This window comes from Protopterus annectens, chromosome 13.part0 (genome assembly GCF_019279795.1).
Source record: "Protopterus annectens isolate FY-2018-M chromosome 13.part0, PAN1.0, whole genome shotgun sequence".
NCBI lineage: Eukaryota > Metazoa > Chordata > Ceratodontiformes > Protopteridae > Protopterus > Protopterus annectens.
The window spans coordinates 187,918,320-187,932,051 of record NC_056747.1 but is presented as its reverse complement, the minus strand read 5'-3'; the positions used below and the strand labels follow the sequence as shown (position 1 = coordinate 187,932,051).

The window sequence follows — 13,732 nt, the reverse complement described above, 5'->3', positions numbered from 1 at the left end:
ATGTGACTTTGGCAGGTCAACATTTCCCTCATTAACATAGTGAAGGACAGGCTAGGCATCCATTATACTCAGAATACATCCCATATAGTTAAACTCCACTGCAAACAGTGGCCCAGTAATGAGCAATATAATGCAATTCAAAATAAATTTGATGGCATGCATTTAAGGACACGTGAAATGTACAAAGACTTAATGGCAGTTTGGACTGAATATACACCCAAAAAGGTTCAGCCACACCCCATTTATAAAACCTCCAGACAAGGCAGGTTCACACAAATGGCGGGGGCCAAGCTGCAAACAGCTCAATTTCCTCTTAACAGCTGAAGTCTACCCGTAGTTAGATTTTAAATGAACTAGACCAAATCTACACCATAAAGTACAAAGTACGCAAGGCAGAACAAGCATGCAATGGAATTAAAATGCAACTGATTAGTGTAGCAAGCTTACAAGTCTACTTCTGTTTTCAGACTTACTTCAACTCCTTCCTCCTCTTCCTCCCCAAGGTCTTCATCTTCCTCTTCATCACTCAGTTCTTCCAAGTCATCTTCATCTTCCTCCTCCTCTCCATCTACTACATAAAAAACAAAGTTAAGGTATTCCCTTTTACCAACCCAGTATCCCTCTGGCTATCCAATACACAAGTCATCCCAGACCACCTTGTTCAGTTCCACACGAAGCTTACCTTCACCGTTTTCATCATAATCCTCCTCCTCAAGTCCATCACCATCAGCTTCTGGGTCAGAGTCAGGAGCCTCTTGATCATCGGCATCAAATCCATCGAGGTATGTAAGGTTTGGAAGCAGTTCAAACAAACTCTCCCTGTACTCATTGAGCATTGTTACTTCACAGTTAAACAGGTCCAAGCTCTCCAAATTCTTTAGCTTTTTCTGCAAAATAAAATGACACATCAAGACCAGTTACTGAAAGCCCAAAAAATCTTCCCTTTAAACTATCTTTAAGACTGCTGTAGAAAAGGGGTTGTGCAAGCTGCACTTAACAGTGGATGCTTGAATTCTTCACTGCTGCAGGAGCCTACAGGTATTCAGGTTATATCCTGCTCAGGATATAACAGGCACGAGAAAGCTCAGACTCCCTCCTTCACTCTACTGCAGACCTCCACCTCAGGCTAGCAAGAGTTTTGTAGCAGGAGCTCTACACTAAACTAGTTCCAACTACAAAACCCTTTTACCTTACTCATACGATTTTCTAGGTTTGTCTCCTTTAATCTCTACTGCACAGTGCAAGAAAAATTCCATCATGCAAACAGGTAAAGGTTGGGGAGCATCATACCTGCTCACACTAGTAGAGGGCTATGTTTTTTGAGAGGCAATGGCAGTTAACCTATTTTAGAAGGGAGAATGGCTGCTTGGGAGGAAAAATGTTTTCACAACTTGTCTTTAGTACTCTGGTTGTCACAGGAAAGTGTGGAAAGGGCCAAAGAAACCTGCCTCATTTCCATGGACAAACATGTCTATCTCTGAACAAATGTTCAGCGATGACAACACAGCACTAGAGAAAATCTTGCAGGCTACAGCTATTCTGCAAAAGATGGAAGCACCCATTTCACAGTTTATACCACATCACTGTAGTGATTCCCCAATTACTAGCAGAGGACCTGGGATCAAGACACTTGAGGGCATTTTAAAGCCACTCGCTTAACTTTTCAGACACCTTGTACTTCACCTTAAACATGGCTCCCAAGGCACTGTCTAATGCATTAAGTCCTAGACTAGAGACTGAAGGGAGAAAGACTTCCTGGGCCGAGTTGAGTAACTGCACAGAGTTGAGTAACTGCACAAATCCCCATTAGAATGTTTTAGGGGAGATGTTACTTTAGCAAAATCCTGACCCTTACAAAATACCCAAACTACACAAGGACTGTAAAAACCTAGTGACTAGGTATGAAAGCCATGATCAGAGTAAGAGGTGATTTGGGATACATCCTGGCCTAAACAGCCTATAATAATCTGCAGACCTGGTAGCTTTAAGCTTTTCCAGACTTCAGTGCAACCCAAGCACACCAAAAGTCTGCTGTGGAATTTGCAGATACTTGCAGTTTACAGAGACTGCCTTGCCTCACCTCACACCAGAAGTGATCCTTTTACTGCCAGGCAAGCCAAAAATACTCCGCCACCACAAACCAGAGATGAACTGGTGACATTCTACAAATCACCAAAATAAAGATTTTAAAAAGCATCCTGCAAGTTGCGCCACTATCAAATTCTTGCCTTGCTGATCGAACAGTGCAGAACTGCAATCCCTAAGCTCTCCAAGTTACTGCACTCAAAATATGACCAAAGCCCATGTCTCTAGGAAAGAGGGTGGAATTAGAGTGTACCCATAGTATTAGAGTTAAACTGAAGGTTACTAGACATTTAAGGTCTTGTTGGTACAAAGTGTTATTTCAGGGCTTAGTTGCCCAATTCCAGGAAGCAGCACTGGTCAGTTCCTTTGCTACAGCTAGACAGAATGACTAGACTCAGATTTGCATAGATTCTTTTTTTTCTGGTACAGGGATAAAGTGTCCTGCCCTCCCGGGCAGCATCTTTCAGAAAGTTTTTCTACAGCAGTAACTTACCCACCACTAAAACCACTGTTACTCACCCTCCTGCTCTGAAGATTCACCAGTTTGCTTCAAGCCCACCCATACATCACTGCCCACATGAAAACAAGCCAGTCTGGCCTCATGCAGGATAAAGGACAATGTCAATGCTGCCCATAGGGTGAGCCCAGTTTATGGCAGCACGCATACTAAATGCCAAGAATAGAGTCCTGCAAAAAGAGGTGCAGCAAAGCAACTCTCCTGAAAGGCTTTCAACACAAACTGGGTGCAGAGAAAATAAAATGGCAGCACTTTACAGGAAAGTCCTGCAGCCAAGGAGCATGTCGGACAAGTTTCCTGCAACAGCAAGAGGATGAACGTATCAGAAGTGCTAGATGGAACACTCAAATACAAGACATTCCAGTCCCACTTCAGGATCAGCAGCTTTTTAGACATCACAAGTCTGACTGTACCAAAAACTGACAGCTTGGTCAGACATGGGGAGACCATTAGTGACCAACTTTAAAGCTACCCCCCAAAGCAACACTAAATGGCACTCAAAAGTAAATATGCACAACTTCCACAACATTTAATGCACATTTTACTAGAGGACTTCAGCAAGAAAACTGCCGAAAGTGACCTAGCTTTGGAATGGAGCATCCAGCGTGGCCAACAAAAAGTGCATCCTTGCAAAAGTTGAGCCCCATTACTGCTAACCAAAGCTGCACCTGCAAAGTCAGAGAGCTCTATTCTAGACATTCTCCACTACAACCACAGCCTAGACAAAGGCACCAGCTCCAGAAAACTGGCAGAGAACACTTGCCCACTTTCTCCAGAGCTACAGACTTCAAGCACAAGGTGAAAACTACTACTCTGGAACTATGCTAATCCAATGACCAAGATCTTCCCAGAAGGAATGACAACAGCTCTTATTGAAGATGGACACCTGAACAGATACTTCAAAGCAAACAATTCTCCTACATACTGTTATTTGCCTGCATCCCACTGTATGTTCACACACAAGTCTTCAGGACTCTAGGACTAAAGCTGCCTCACTAGCCTAGCAACGAGTGAGGACCAACAGCTTAATTTCCCTTCCAAGCAAGTCATAACCCTAGGGAAAATAGGTGGCCCAATTTTGTCAAGTCAGGGACTAAAATTTGAAATGCAGACTGCCTTCCTTGTGGTCAGTGTTACTTGGGTCAGAGCAAGGGGATCATACAAGGACATTATTAAGCAGAAAGGGATTCTTGCCCACACAAGGCTTAGTCAAATTCTTAATCTAGATATCAAGGTGACAATATTAAGCCTGGTTCCAACTGTGATGAGAAGCTCAAAAACTGGCACATCTTCCACTCAGCTCTTACACCATGAGCAGTGGAGAGAGACTAGGACTAAGTGTCACGGGGGGGGGACCTAACCAAGCCATGCTTTAATATGGTGAGAGGTGTTTAGTTTCTTTGGAGAACAGCAGTCTCAAAACAATCCATACCAACATGCTAGATCACCTGCTGTCACCAGGTCTGCCTTGAACTTGGCAACTTACAACTGCCAAATTCTACATAATCTTGCTTGACATTACAATACTTTACTCCTATCACTTGCATTTGGTACATTAAATTTTTAATTACCAAGGGTTCCAAAGTACTGATGTCTTTGATCTTGTTCCCACTCAAGTTTAAATGAGTCAAGTTAGGAGTCCTCTCAGCCAAAACGTCAAGGCCATTAGATATCCGGTTATCGCTTAGCTCAAGCTGTGAAAACAAAAAGCAGATTAGAAACTTTAGCATTAACTATATTAAAATCATGGAGTGCAATTAAAGCTAGAAATGCAATGTTGCCCCATGTATCAACCATTCCTCCTCCACACAATGAAAATAGTGCCACACCAAAAATGACCAAAACCAACAGCCGTTGGCTCATTTTCCCTTTGCTAGCTTAGAAAGAATAGCTACAAGCAATGAAATTCACATTTCATGTTTATAGCTAACAATCTGTTGTATAAAGCAGATCTTCACTCCATAAAGGTGGACATTAAAAACAGGCTGAAGTAAACTCTCATGGCTAAACTGAACAGCCTATTACAAGACAGCAACATCTTCAGTGTCCACATAACCCAGGTATGCTGTTTGAGGTGGAGGCACCTATGTTGACGTTGTGGGTCCCATCGGTGAGCCAGCTGGCCACCCACCTGAGGAGATAGGGATTTATCCCAAGTTGCTAGCTTTGATGATTCCCACTTGAAGATTGTGTCAAAGGCAGTGCCAAAATCAAGGTAAGCTGTGTACAGGCAAGAGTCTGCTGTGGGCCAACAGGCAAGAGTCTGCTGAGAAACTCAAAACGGGTGGGGTCAAATGCTTAGAAATCTCCTAAACAAGGACATAAGCAGTCCATGGCTTTACAGATCAGACTGGTCAAGCTAATGGGATGATGTTTCTGGGGTCAAGTGGCATCACCTTTGTGCAAAGGGATATCAATGACAGTTCTCTACTCTGCTGGAATGATGCATGAACTTAGGCTATGGTTGAACAGGGGGGCCTCAATGGCAAAGCTAGCTCTTGCTAGAGATGGTGCAGATAAATACTGTGTTTTGCACAGGCTGTAACTCAATATTCCACAAATAACTCTAGCATTGCTCAATCTATACTGTTATGTATTAATTTAACTCGGGAAAGGGTATTCTCATTCGTGTTGGTAAAGGTCAGTCTCTGCCCTTTCCTGCGTTTACTGGAGTAGTATTGTATTTGTTAGGTCAGTTTTTCTCTGCTTATGTTTCACTTTCCCTTTGCAACCTCATGAATGGAGCTGATACACAATTGTTTAGGCTACAAGTGCCTAGTTCTAAATGACAAGTTTACTTGTTATATGTGCAAATATACAGATTTACGCGTGCTTTATGCATGCAACAGAAGTGACACAAAGTGATTGCTGCAAAAATGCAAGTCATTAAATAAATCAATGTTATCTGGAATGCTATTTTCCTTAAGTTGAAAGCTTTAAATTCTTGGGATTAGGTTCTAACCACTCAAAAGAGTGCTGTGATGGCTCATCTAACTAGCTGTCTGGGCATAAAAACGGCCTTACTTTCCAAATGCAGAACAGCCCACAGTATGAAAGCTTGCTCCTCCCCCACCTCAGTCTCAGAAAGCTAGACACAACTGCAGAAGTATATTCAAAGCTTGCAATAATCTGTCCCCTGTTCTGACTGGAGGTGTTGACAAAACACCAGGTGAATAGCCTGGTCCAATGACACTTTGTATGAGTGCAGGGACATCATACTTCAACAGCTCCCTAGACATCAGTCCAGCATGGAGCCTGAAACTGCAAGTCCTTGTAACAGAGGTCACTACCAACAGCAGCATCTTTGAAGTACTCTGATGAAGCAGTTGGTAGAAGGGAAGTTCCTTCAATGAAGACTCCAAATTAGGTGCAGCACAGATGGTTGTATGAAAATGAAGCATTTTTAATTACTACAGCTTCTTGCATGAGAAGTGGAACCAATAGCTACAGAAGCTCTGGAGTGGACATCAGAAACAGCAATGCCCAAGTTCTGTTATGTATCCTCAGAAGACAATGATCCAGTCTAGTGCATTTACACCACATGTCCAGACCAGACAGTTGGGCCGGGGGGCCTCAACCCAATGAAAAAAAATGACTAGGTCAGCTGAACTAGAAATCAGCATGGCCACACCACATGTTTTCCTCTGAGTCTAATAGCAACTAGACACAAGTATTCTGTGGGAAGCTCTTTTTCGAAAGTTCACAGTAATTAATTTGCTAAAAAAGTGTTTACACTTACTAACAAATGCTGGAGATGGTGCTAGCAACACGCGTGATCTCAGGACATCAGGCCAAAGTTCACTTACCTTCTTCAAGGAGCCAAGTTTTGGCAGGTTGGAAATTGATGCCAAGTTCGCATTTATCATACTGAGAAACTCCAAGTTCTCAAATTCTGAAGTAAGGCCCACAATCTTCCCATCATCTGAACGGCAATTATCTAGAACAAGCTCCTTCACCTAAAGGTAGGGGAACAGAATATTAACCAAATTTATTCAAAATTAACTGATCACAATACCTTAAAACGTTTTTATATGCAAAGGAGCAAGTCACACTTCCTATCTATAAAAAACAGAAAGAAAAATTTACATTAGCAGAAGTTTAACAGGGACCTGTAAAGTAGTTTAAGCTGCCTAACGTGAGAATACCATGCACTGGCAGCATTAACAAAGACTAAGCACACCAGAGAAATAGCCAATGACTTCTATAAAAAAGTAAAAGCCAACTGAACATTTTGAAAGATGTATGCTGCTGCAAAAGCACCTAGGGATTCCACATTACATGTGCAGTTACCACTGTAAAAACATTAATGCATGTCATCTGCTTACAAAGCACTCACCAAGAAGCTACTGTAATGAATTGCAATAGTGAGGCCATCCTCTAGAAAGACAAGCCAAACTGGATGAAGCAGAAAGGGCTCAGGTGTCTGTGGGGAAACCTGTCAAATGGATAGGGCAGTGGTGTTACAAAATTTTGGGGAAACAAGTGCTTTAATAAATCTGCCACAAACAGAAAGTTAAAGTATGGCTCTGGTTCATGAGCTTTGCCCTCTGGAGAACCTGCATAGAAGAGTGCAGCTACCCACTTATTTTCTACCAGTTATTTTCTACCAGGAAGTTCCACTGGGCCAAAAAGTGGCCCATATTCAGTGCAGGCCCAGGTTGAAAAGTTCCCCAGTGAATACATACAAATATTAAGAACGACAAACATTTGAATAGTAATGGCAAATTAGAAGTCATGGCAAGTGTGAATACAGATCAGCAAAAATTTTTTAGAACAGCCTCATCCATGTTCAAGCCATCACTCAGCAAGGGCCAGCTTGGATACAAACTGCTTATCCAAGAAAGTGGATGCAGTCCTCACATTCTACCTGCCACACAGTGCAAGACCTGGCCCCACAAATTAAGCACAACCGCCGTGGTAGTGTTGTCACATCACAGTAAGATGCTGTTCGGTTCAATTCTCAGCTAGAGTGTATTCTGTGTGGAGACATGTGTGAATGGGTGTACCTTCATTGAAGGTTGTCAGGACTGGCAACTCTGCACGTAAAAATCTACTGCCAATCATTAGCAGACCAGAATTCAGCTGTGGCGACCCCTTACCAGGAAAAGCAGAAAGAAAACTGCCATTCTGACTATAAAGTGAAAAATGGCACAAGTCTGACTGCTTACCATTTTCCACATCTATCGCACTGAAAGTTCCACAGCTGATGCACCACAGTGGCCGCTGGCATAAAGTCAGGAAGGTGAAAAGCATTCATATGAAACAAGTATTTTACTACAAAATAAAAACCAAAAACTAATGCTGCATCATTGTGCAATCAATAGTGCCTTACATTAGATAGTTAAGGAATGCACAAGACTTGCACAGCCTTACTCCAAATCTAAGTTGTACTTGTTCTCATCTTTACTTGGAAAGGGAAACTTGAACAAATGCATCTAGAACTTCTATACTACTGCAAGGCTGGAGTCCTGTACATCCACAGTCTCACCTCTGGGGATTCCATGTATACACTTCCATGAATATAGCCCCCCCCCCCCCCACACCAAAACTGGCTGTGAACACATGCTTGAGAATATCCTGCAGCCCTTCCAAACCCTTTGGGAACATCATGTATTAAGGAACGTGGGAACATTATGCATTAAGGAACGTGCTGTAACAGCACGTGGAATCCAACAGCACATGTATTGCACTTAAGCTGCAAAGAAGAATTGTGCCACAGCCCTTAATGTTTTTGCATGCCCAAGTAATTATTGTGTGGTTGACTTTATATATACATTAAGTGAACAAGTATCCAGCAATCTGAGTAGGTTGCGCAGCTTGACAAATTACATACACGTGTACACTGCAATCAGGGTGTGGGACATTAGTGTGGAAGTACAATTGTGCAAGTAAACTAAACAGATGTTTTAATATAACCTACACATGATACAACAGTCCATCTTCCAAAGCTCAAGACTGTCCTAGATCTAAACTAGGATGCCAACATTTTGCTCCAATAGCAAGTCTGTAGAATTAAGCTGTGCAGAACTGTTATAGCCCAAACTTCCCTAGCTAATTAGAAAGGGAGATCTGGACCCCACCTCTAAAAAAAACACAACTGTGGTACATTGTCACGTGAATTACATCTGACATTGTCAGAAAGCATTACCCCACACGAATTACATCTGACATTTTGTCAAAAAGCATTACCACTTACGAGGCACAACCCTCTACCACCAGGCAAACAGGCATCTGTTACAGCCCAAAGGAGAGACTTGGGTGACCTAGAGTCAGAAAAAAGGGGCATTTCCAAGAAATTGAAAAATTAAGGGTAATGCCACAAAATTATAAAATAAAAATCATTGCCATGGGGGGGGTGTACAGCTTCTGTAACCTAAAAAGCCAGCAGATGGTGTGTGGAGATGGAGGCGGGTTTAGACTGACCCAGTTTCTAGGAGACTCCCTTCTCCTTAGAGCCCCCTTGCATTTGTTGGAAGGCATGCTTTTTTTCATAACATGGAGATATTGCAACATCTTTCAAACTTGCATAAAGCCGAAAAATGACACCAATTGAATCAGCTGCCGCTTGAAATTGTAAAAATGTGGCTCATTAGCAGACTTAACGGAGAATTCAAAACTCCAGGTACAAAGTCCCTATCCCTAGTGGAGACTGGAACCATACAAATTTTGAAACAGATGTAGAAGAGGCATTAGGATGAACCAAAAGCACACTTCAGAGAACGCTTATTCACAAGACACAGCCCCACCCCCCCAGACACTGGGAAAAGTGGCTAGTGTTACTCCTGCTCAAGTGATGCAAGCAAAAAAATTTAATGCTAGCCTGACAACTAATCCTAAATTTAGTGTGACAAAAATGTACATCTCAAAGGGCAAGCAATCACCATCAGACTTTAGATAAGAAAGTGTCTAGTACTGATAAGGAACAGAATCATGAGAGCCCCCCACCCCCTACAGCATAAAGTACAGAAGAGGATTGAAGAATTTTTTTTTAATTTTAAAGTACAAAATTCTCAAATCGGAGGGGGGAAAAAAAGCATACAAGTTATTCCTGTAAACCCTCAACACCTTCCAAAAAGTCAGGAGATTAAGTCTACACAGTCCCGAGCCAATCCTAACATACCTGTCTAAAGCAGGAGGGAGCACTGAAAAATGTTAAGTCTGACCAACTAATTGACCCATTCTGCCTTTGTAGCTGAAAGGGTTTCTGGCTAGTCTTATAAATGTCCTATGGCAGATAGCCTAGTATGAACCTAAATGTTTTATTAGGGGCACAAAACTAAAAAATGCCCGTCTTACATCACATTTGTCAACTGGACAAAGTTCACACCACAAAACTTTCTCTAAACGATACTTTTATTAACGGCCGAAATGGTTTACAATACCAGCTCCGTTGCACAACACACTTGTTCAGAGGGGGTGTGGGGGCGCACGAGGCCTTGCCCCATTGAAGGAGAAGGTAAGATTGTCAATTACGGTGTATTTACATATTGAAACTCTGCCCCCGCCCCGTCAAACAGGACAAGCGAACCGATTGGCTAATGCACTTAAACACCGCCCGCAGAACGAAGTATTACACTAGCAAATTACCGTCCATACATCGCCTTCAACGAACCATGACCTACTCAGTTTAGAGCAGCCGGGCGTATGTTATCTACACTAAGCGAGGTTGCCACACCTCCCATGCAATCCTAATACACTCTGAAATGAGACACTTTTACATACGTACGAACCACGGCAAATTTTCACATGAAAGCAAGAGACAAGACAGAAAAAAAAAATCACACCCCCAACGTAACAAAGCGGTGTCCTTACTGACGTACTGAAAGGCAGCTGTGTTGGGCGGTACCTACCGCTTATTCGTGCGAGAACGAATCAGATTTGACCAAATACCTTTAGGCGGAGCTTGTCGAAGCCCACTTTACGCGCACTACATATAGCAATCATACCTCCCCCACAATTTTCATTTAGAGGACTTCCTATTTTGAAGTCATTCTGTATACCTTAGTCTGATGGCACAGCAGAAGCTAGCCCATTTGATTAGAGACCGCGCAAAATTGCCCGTAGCACTTGGATAGTTGTTAAAATAACCCCCCCCAAAAAAATAAAACCCTTTGAACAACAACGCTTAAGCATTATATACCAAATGGAGTTGCGGGAACCGATACTATACAGCTCACGTGCTTCATGTTTTAGGGCAATACAAACTTCGAGAGAATACTTTTTTCAGCCTAAAAGGAATCACACTAATCTTTCGCGAAAAGTTAACGCAAGCTGGCAACCTACTGTGCACACCGGTATTAAATAAAAAGACCCAATTACAGTAAGATTCACTTGCGTCGCTCGGCTTTTCCGGGCTAGAACAGACCGCTGTGAAGTAATAAGTACAGTTTAACTGCCGTCTGTTACAGGTCATAGTCGTCAAATGATTCTAAAAGCTCCACTCAACTTATACTGACTTCCACACTAACCACGAGGCGTTCCGCCATATTAACAATAAATTCAGCACTGTTGTGCGCCACACCAATCGGAAACCAAATTAAAATTTAATAAACCCCGTTTAGAAAATAAACTCTTAGAAAAAACAAACAGCGACAACAAACCACGCAGGTTTGCGTTCTTTGAAGTAGGAGCCACAAATCACCTTCTGAAACACATACCATCCAGGAACCCGCTCACGCTGTTACGGATATTACATTTACGCCTAAGCATTTAAAAAAGCAAGTATCTTACGGTTTTAAGAAATAAATAAACAATCGCATCTCAAATCAGATTCCACAACATGTTCCAAAACTATTACCATACAATTGGCAGCAGGAATAAGTAGGCCAAGTAAGACAAACATAACTACATTAAAATAAACTTTACCTCACTAGGTTTTCGGTTTCGTAGCTCCACTGTGATTCTTTTTTTCATCTCCATTTATCAACAAGCTACAACAAAGAACCAAAAAAAATAGTTCAAAAATCGTTACTCAAATCAGTAGATATATGCTCTCCTTTATAACGTGAAGGCGCCAAACTCAAAAAGACAGAGCGAAGCTACTTTAGGCTCCTTTCAGCTTCGCTACGGACACGCGCGAACCTACTTTTGACCAACCCGCGCTCGCGCTTTCATGAAGCCCTCATAAGCGTCGCTTTCTTTGGTAGAAATACGTCAGACGTGCGTAGTTGCGTATTCTTTGTATTATGCTGTTGTTTAGTTTAGGAAGAAAAACTAAAGTTGGGTTTAGAATCCATAATGCGTTATATCTTAAATTCGTACTTATTACTACAATTAATTCCAAGGATAAGCGAATGTACATTCTTAACCATTTTGTAATGTAAAAGAAGTTTATAGTTAGTGAGTAATTCGCCAACTTTTTTTTTTGCAAAAAGTCAGCATTTATGAGGAAAAGAGCAAAAGTCCGGGACAGTTACAAGTCATACACCACATAACTTCACATCCAGTAAAATTACGCAGAAGTTGAAAGCGAAGTAAAAAATGGGCAAAAATAATGTAGTTTTATGGAAAATACAAAGCAGCTATTAATGATTTTGTAAAAAAATATATATGTACTTCACAAAGTAGCCTTTTTGTTTGTTTATGAAACGGGAGGCGTAGGATATAGGTTTTCAAATGAATGTTAGTTATGTAGTTTGTTTTCCTCCGCTTAAAGCAGATTCAAAATCGAGCTTGATGGCGGGGGATTCAGAATTTCGTGAAGGAGAAATAATCACAGACTTTATGTTAAAACTGTGTATGCATGCTCAAGTACCATCCCTAAACCACAGTTTGGATACTTGGCAGGACATTAGGACCAGCACCGTTAGAGTTAACACCTTTTCAAATGCCCAAAGTGGGACATTTTTATGGAGACGTGACGTTTTGCAGGACAAGTAGCGCCAAGCTCCGGTGCAAATTGATTTTTCATTTTTTTTCTGTTGTTTGACATAATAAATAAGGGATTCATAAAATAGACAGACGAACCTTGACAATGACAAAAGTTTGAGTAGCAGGCAGAGTCGTATTGGAATTACTGACTGACTGCTAGCTGTTCGCCGGGGGGAGCTGTCGATTTCCAGCAACCAACAAGCATATTTATCAATTGACCAGCTTTTTTGTCTCCTATATTTGTTATGTTTCTCATGAAGTTTGTGTTTTATGGCAAATCTTTGAGGACTTTATTCACTATGGAATGACCCATTTGGATTTCAGATTTCATCTTTCAAGAATTATATGATAATGCAAAACCCACTATTCTAACATATTTCTAAGTTTATAATAATTTAAAATATGTCCCCAATTTTGACAATGGGGCAAATGGGCTGTACACCTGTTGTAGGAAGGCAGCTGTGTTTCTTAATGGTGTACAACCTCAGGTATGGGCCAGCAGTCTAAAGTTAAGGTGCATACAGGCTCTTTGAAAAGAAATGACACTGACAATTGAACTCCATGAACGTACACAATACAAAGATAGATAGCGCATCCCAGAGTTAAAATGATCACATAGAGGTACCAATGTAATTACAGAACAAACATAACCATCACTAGGATTCAATAAACTCCCTACATGGAGTTTACATATGTGCGCGGAGCAGCAGCTCTCATTGCATATTCATGCTGCGCACTGTGTTTAAACATAAATAAGCAATGTTTCACATTGAGGAGCTGTCCGATCTTGTAGCCCAGGCAGGTATGACCCTAGCCATGAGTAGCATCCTGCCATCACCCAGAATGATACCACAGTACAAGGAAAAAATGATTGACTTCGACAATTGGCTAAGCTTCTGGTGTCATTCTAAGGGAATCCAGTATCTGTCTGCCTGGGATGACATGACCGACAAGCCACGATGCTTTGCCAGAGATGGCTTGCACCTGTCGTCCCTGGGATTCCGGATACTGGCTAAGGCTCTAGCCACCCCTATAGTGCCTTTTTTAGGCAAGGTTCAAATGACAAATTCACCACCCTAACAGGTACAGGCAAGAAGAATCTGAGGGTACTGCTACTCAATGCTAGAAGTCTAAACCTCAAAATGCACTCTCTCGAGGCACTCCTTAAAATGGAGAACATCGACATCTGTGCAGTGACAGAGACCTGGTTCAAGGCTCCAGAGAGTACCCCTGCATTACCAGGCTATAATTCATACCACA

General features: G+C 41.8%; 1 protein-coding gene across 1 annotated transcript; it reads right to left on the bottom strand.

Annotated features, from left to right (window-relative positions):
- Positions 1–443: 443 nt before the first annotated feature.
- LOC122787864 (acidic leucine-rich nuclear phosphoprotein 32 family member B-like) lies at positions 444–11,708 on the bottom strand. The gene is made up of 5 exons (XM_044054779.1): positions 11,468–11,708; positions 6,409–6,558; positions 4,174–4,296; positions 683–887; positions 444–571 (listed from the first exon to the last, which is right to left on the bottom strand). Exons 1-5 carry the CDS (start codon positions 11,519–11,521, stop codon positions 444–446), a joined length of 660 nt encoding a protein of 219 aa, XP_043910714.1. The 5' UTR covers positions 11,522–11,708.
- Positions 11,709–13,732: the final 2,024 nt, after the last annotated feature.

Coding starts and splice junctions, on each gene's coding strand:
- LOC122787864 (XM_044054779.1), bottom strand. CDS start 11,521: ATGGAGATGAAAAAAAGAATCACAGTGGAGCTACGAAACCGAAAACCT. Junction 888..4,173: donor TCAGTACTTTGGAACCCTTG/GTAATTAAAAAT, acceptor TTTATTTTGCAG/AAAAAGCTAAAGAATTTGGA. Junction 572..682: donor TTATGATGAAAACGGTGAAG/GTAAGCTTCGTG, acceptor TTTTTTATGTAG/TAGATGGAGAGGAGGAGGAA.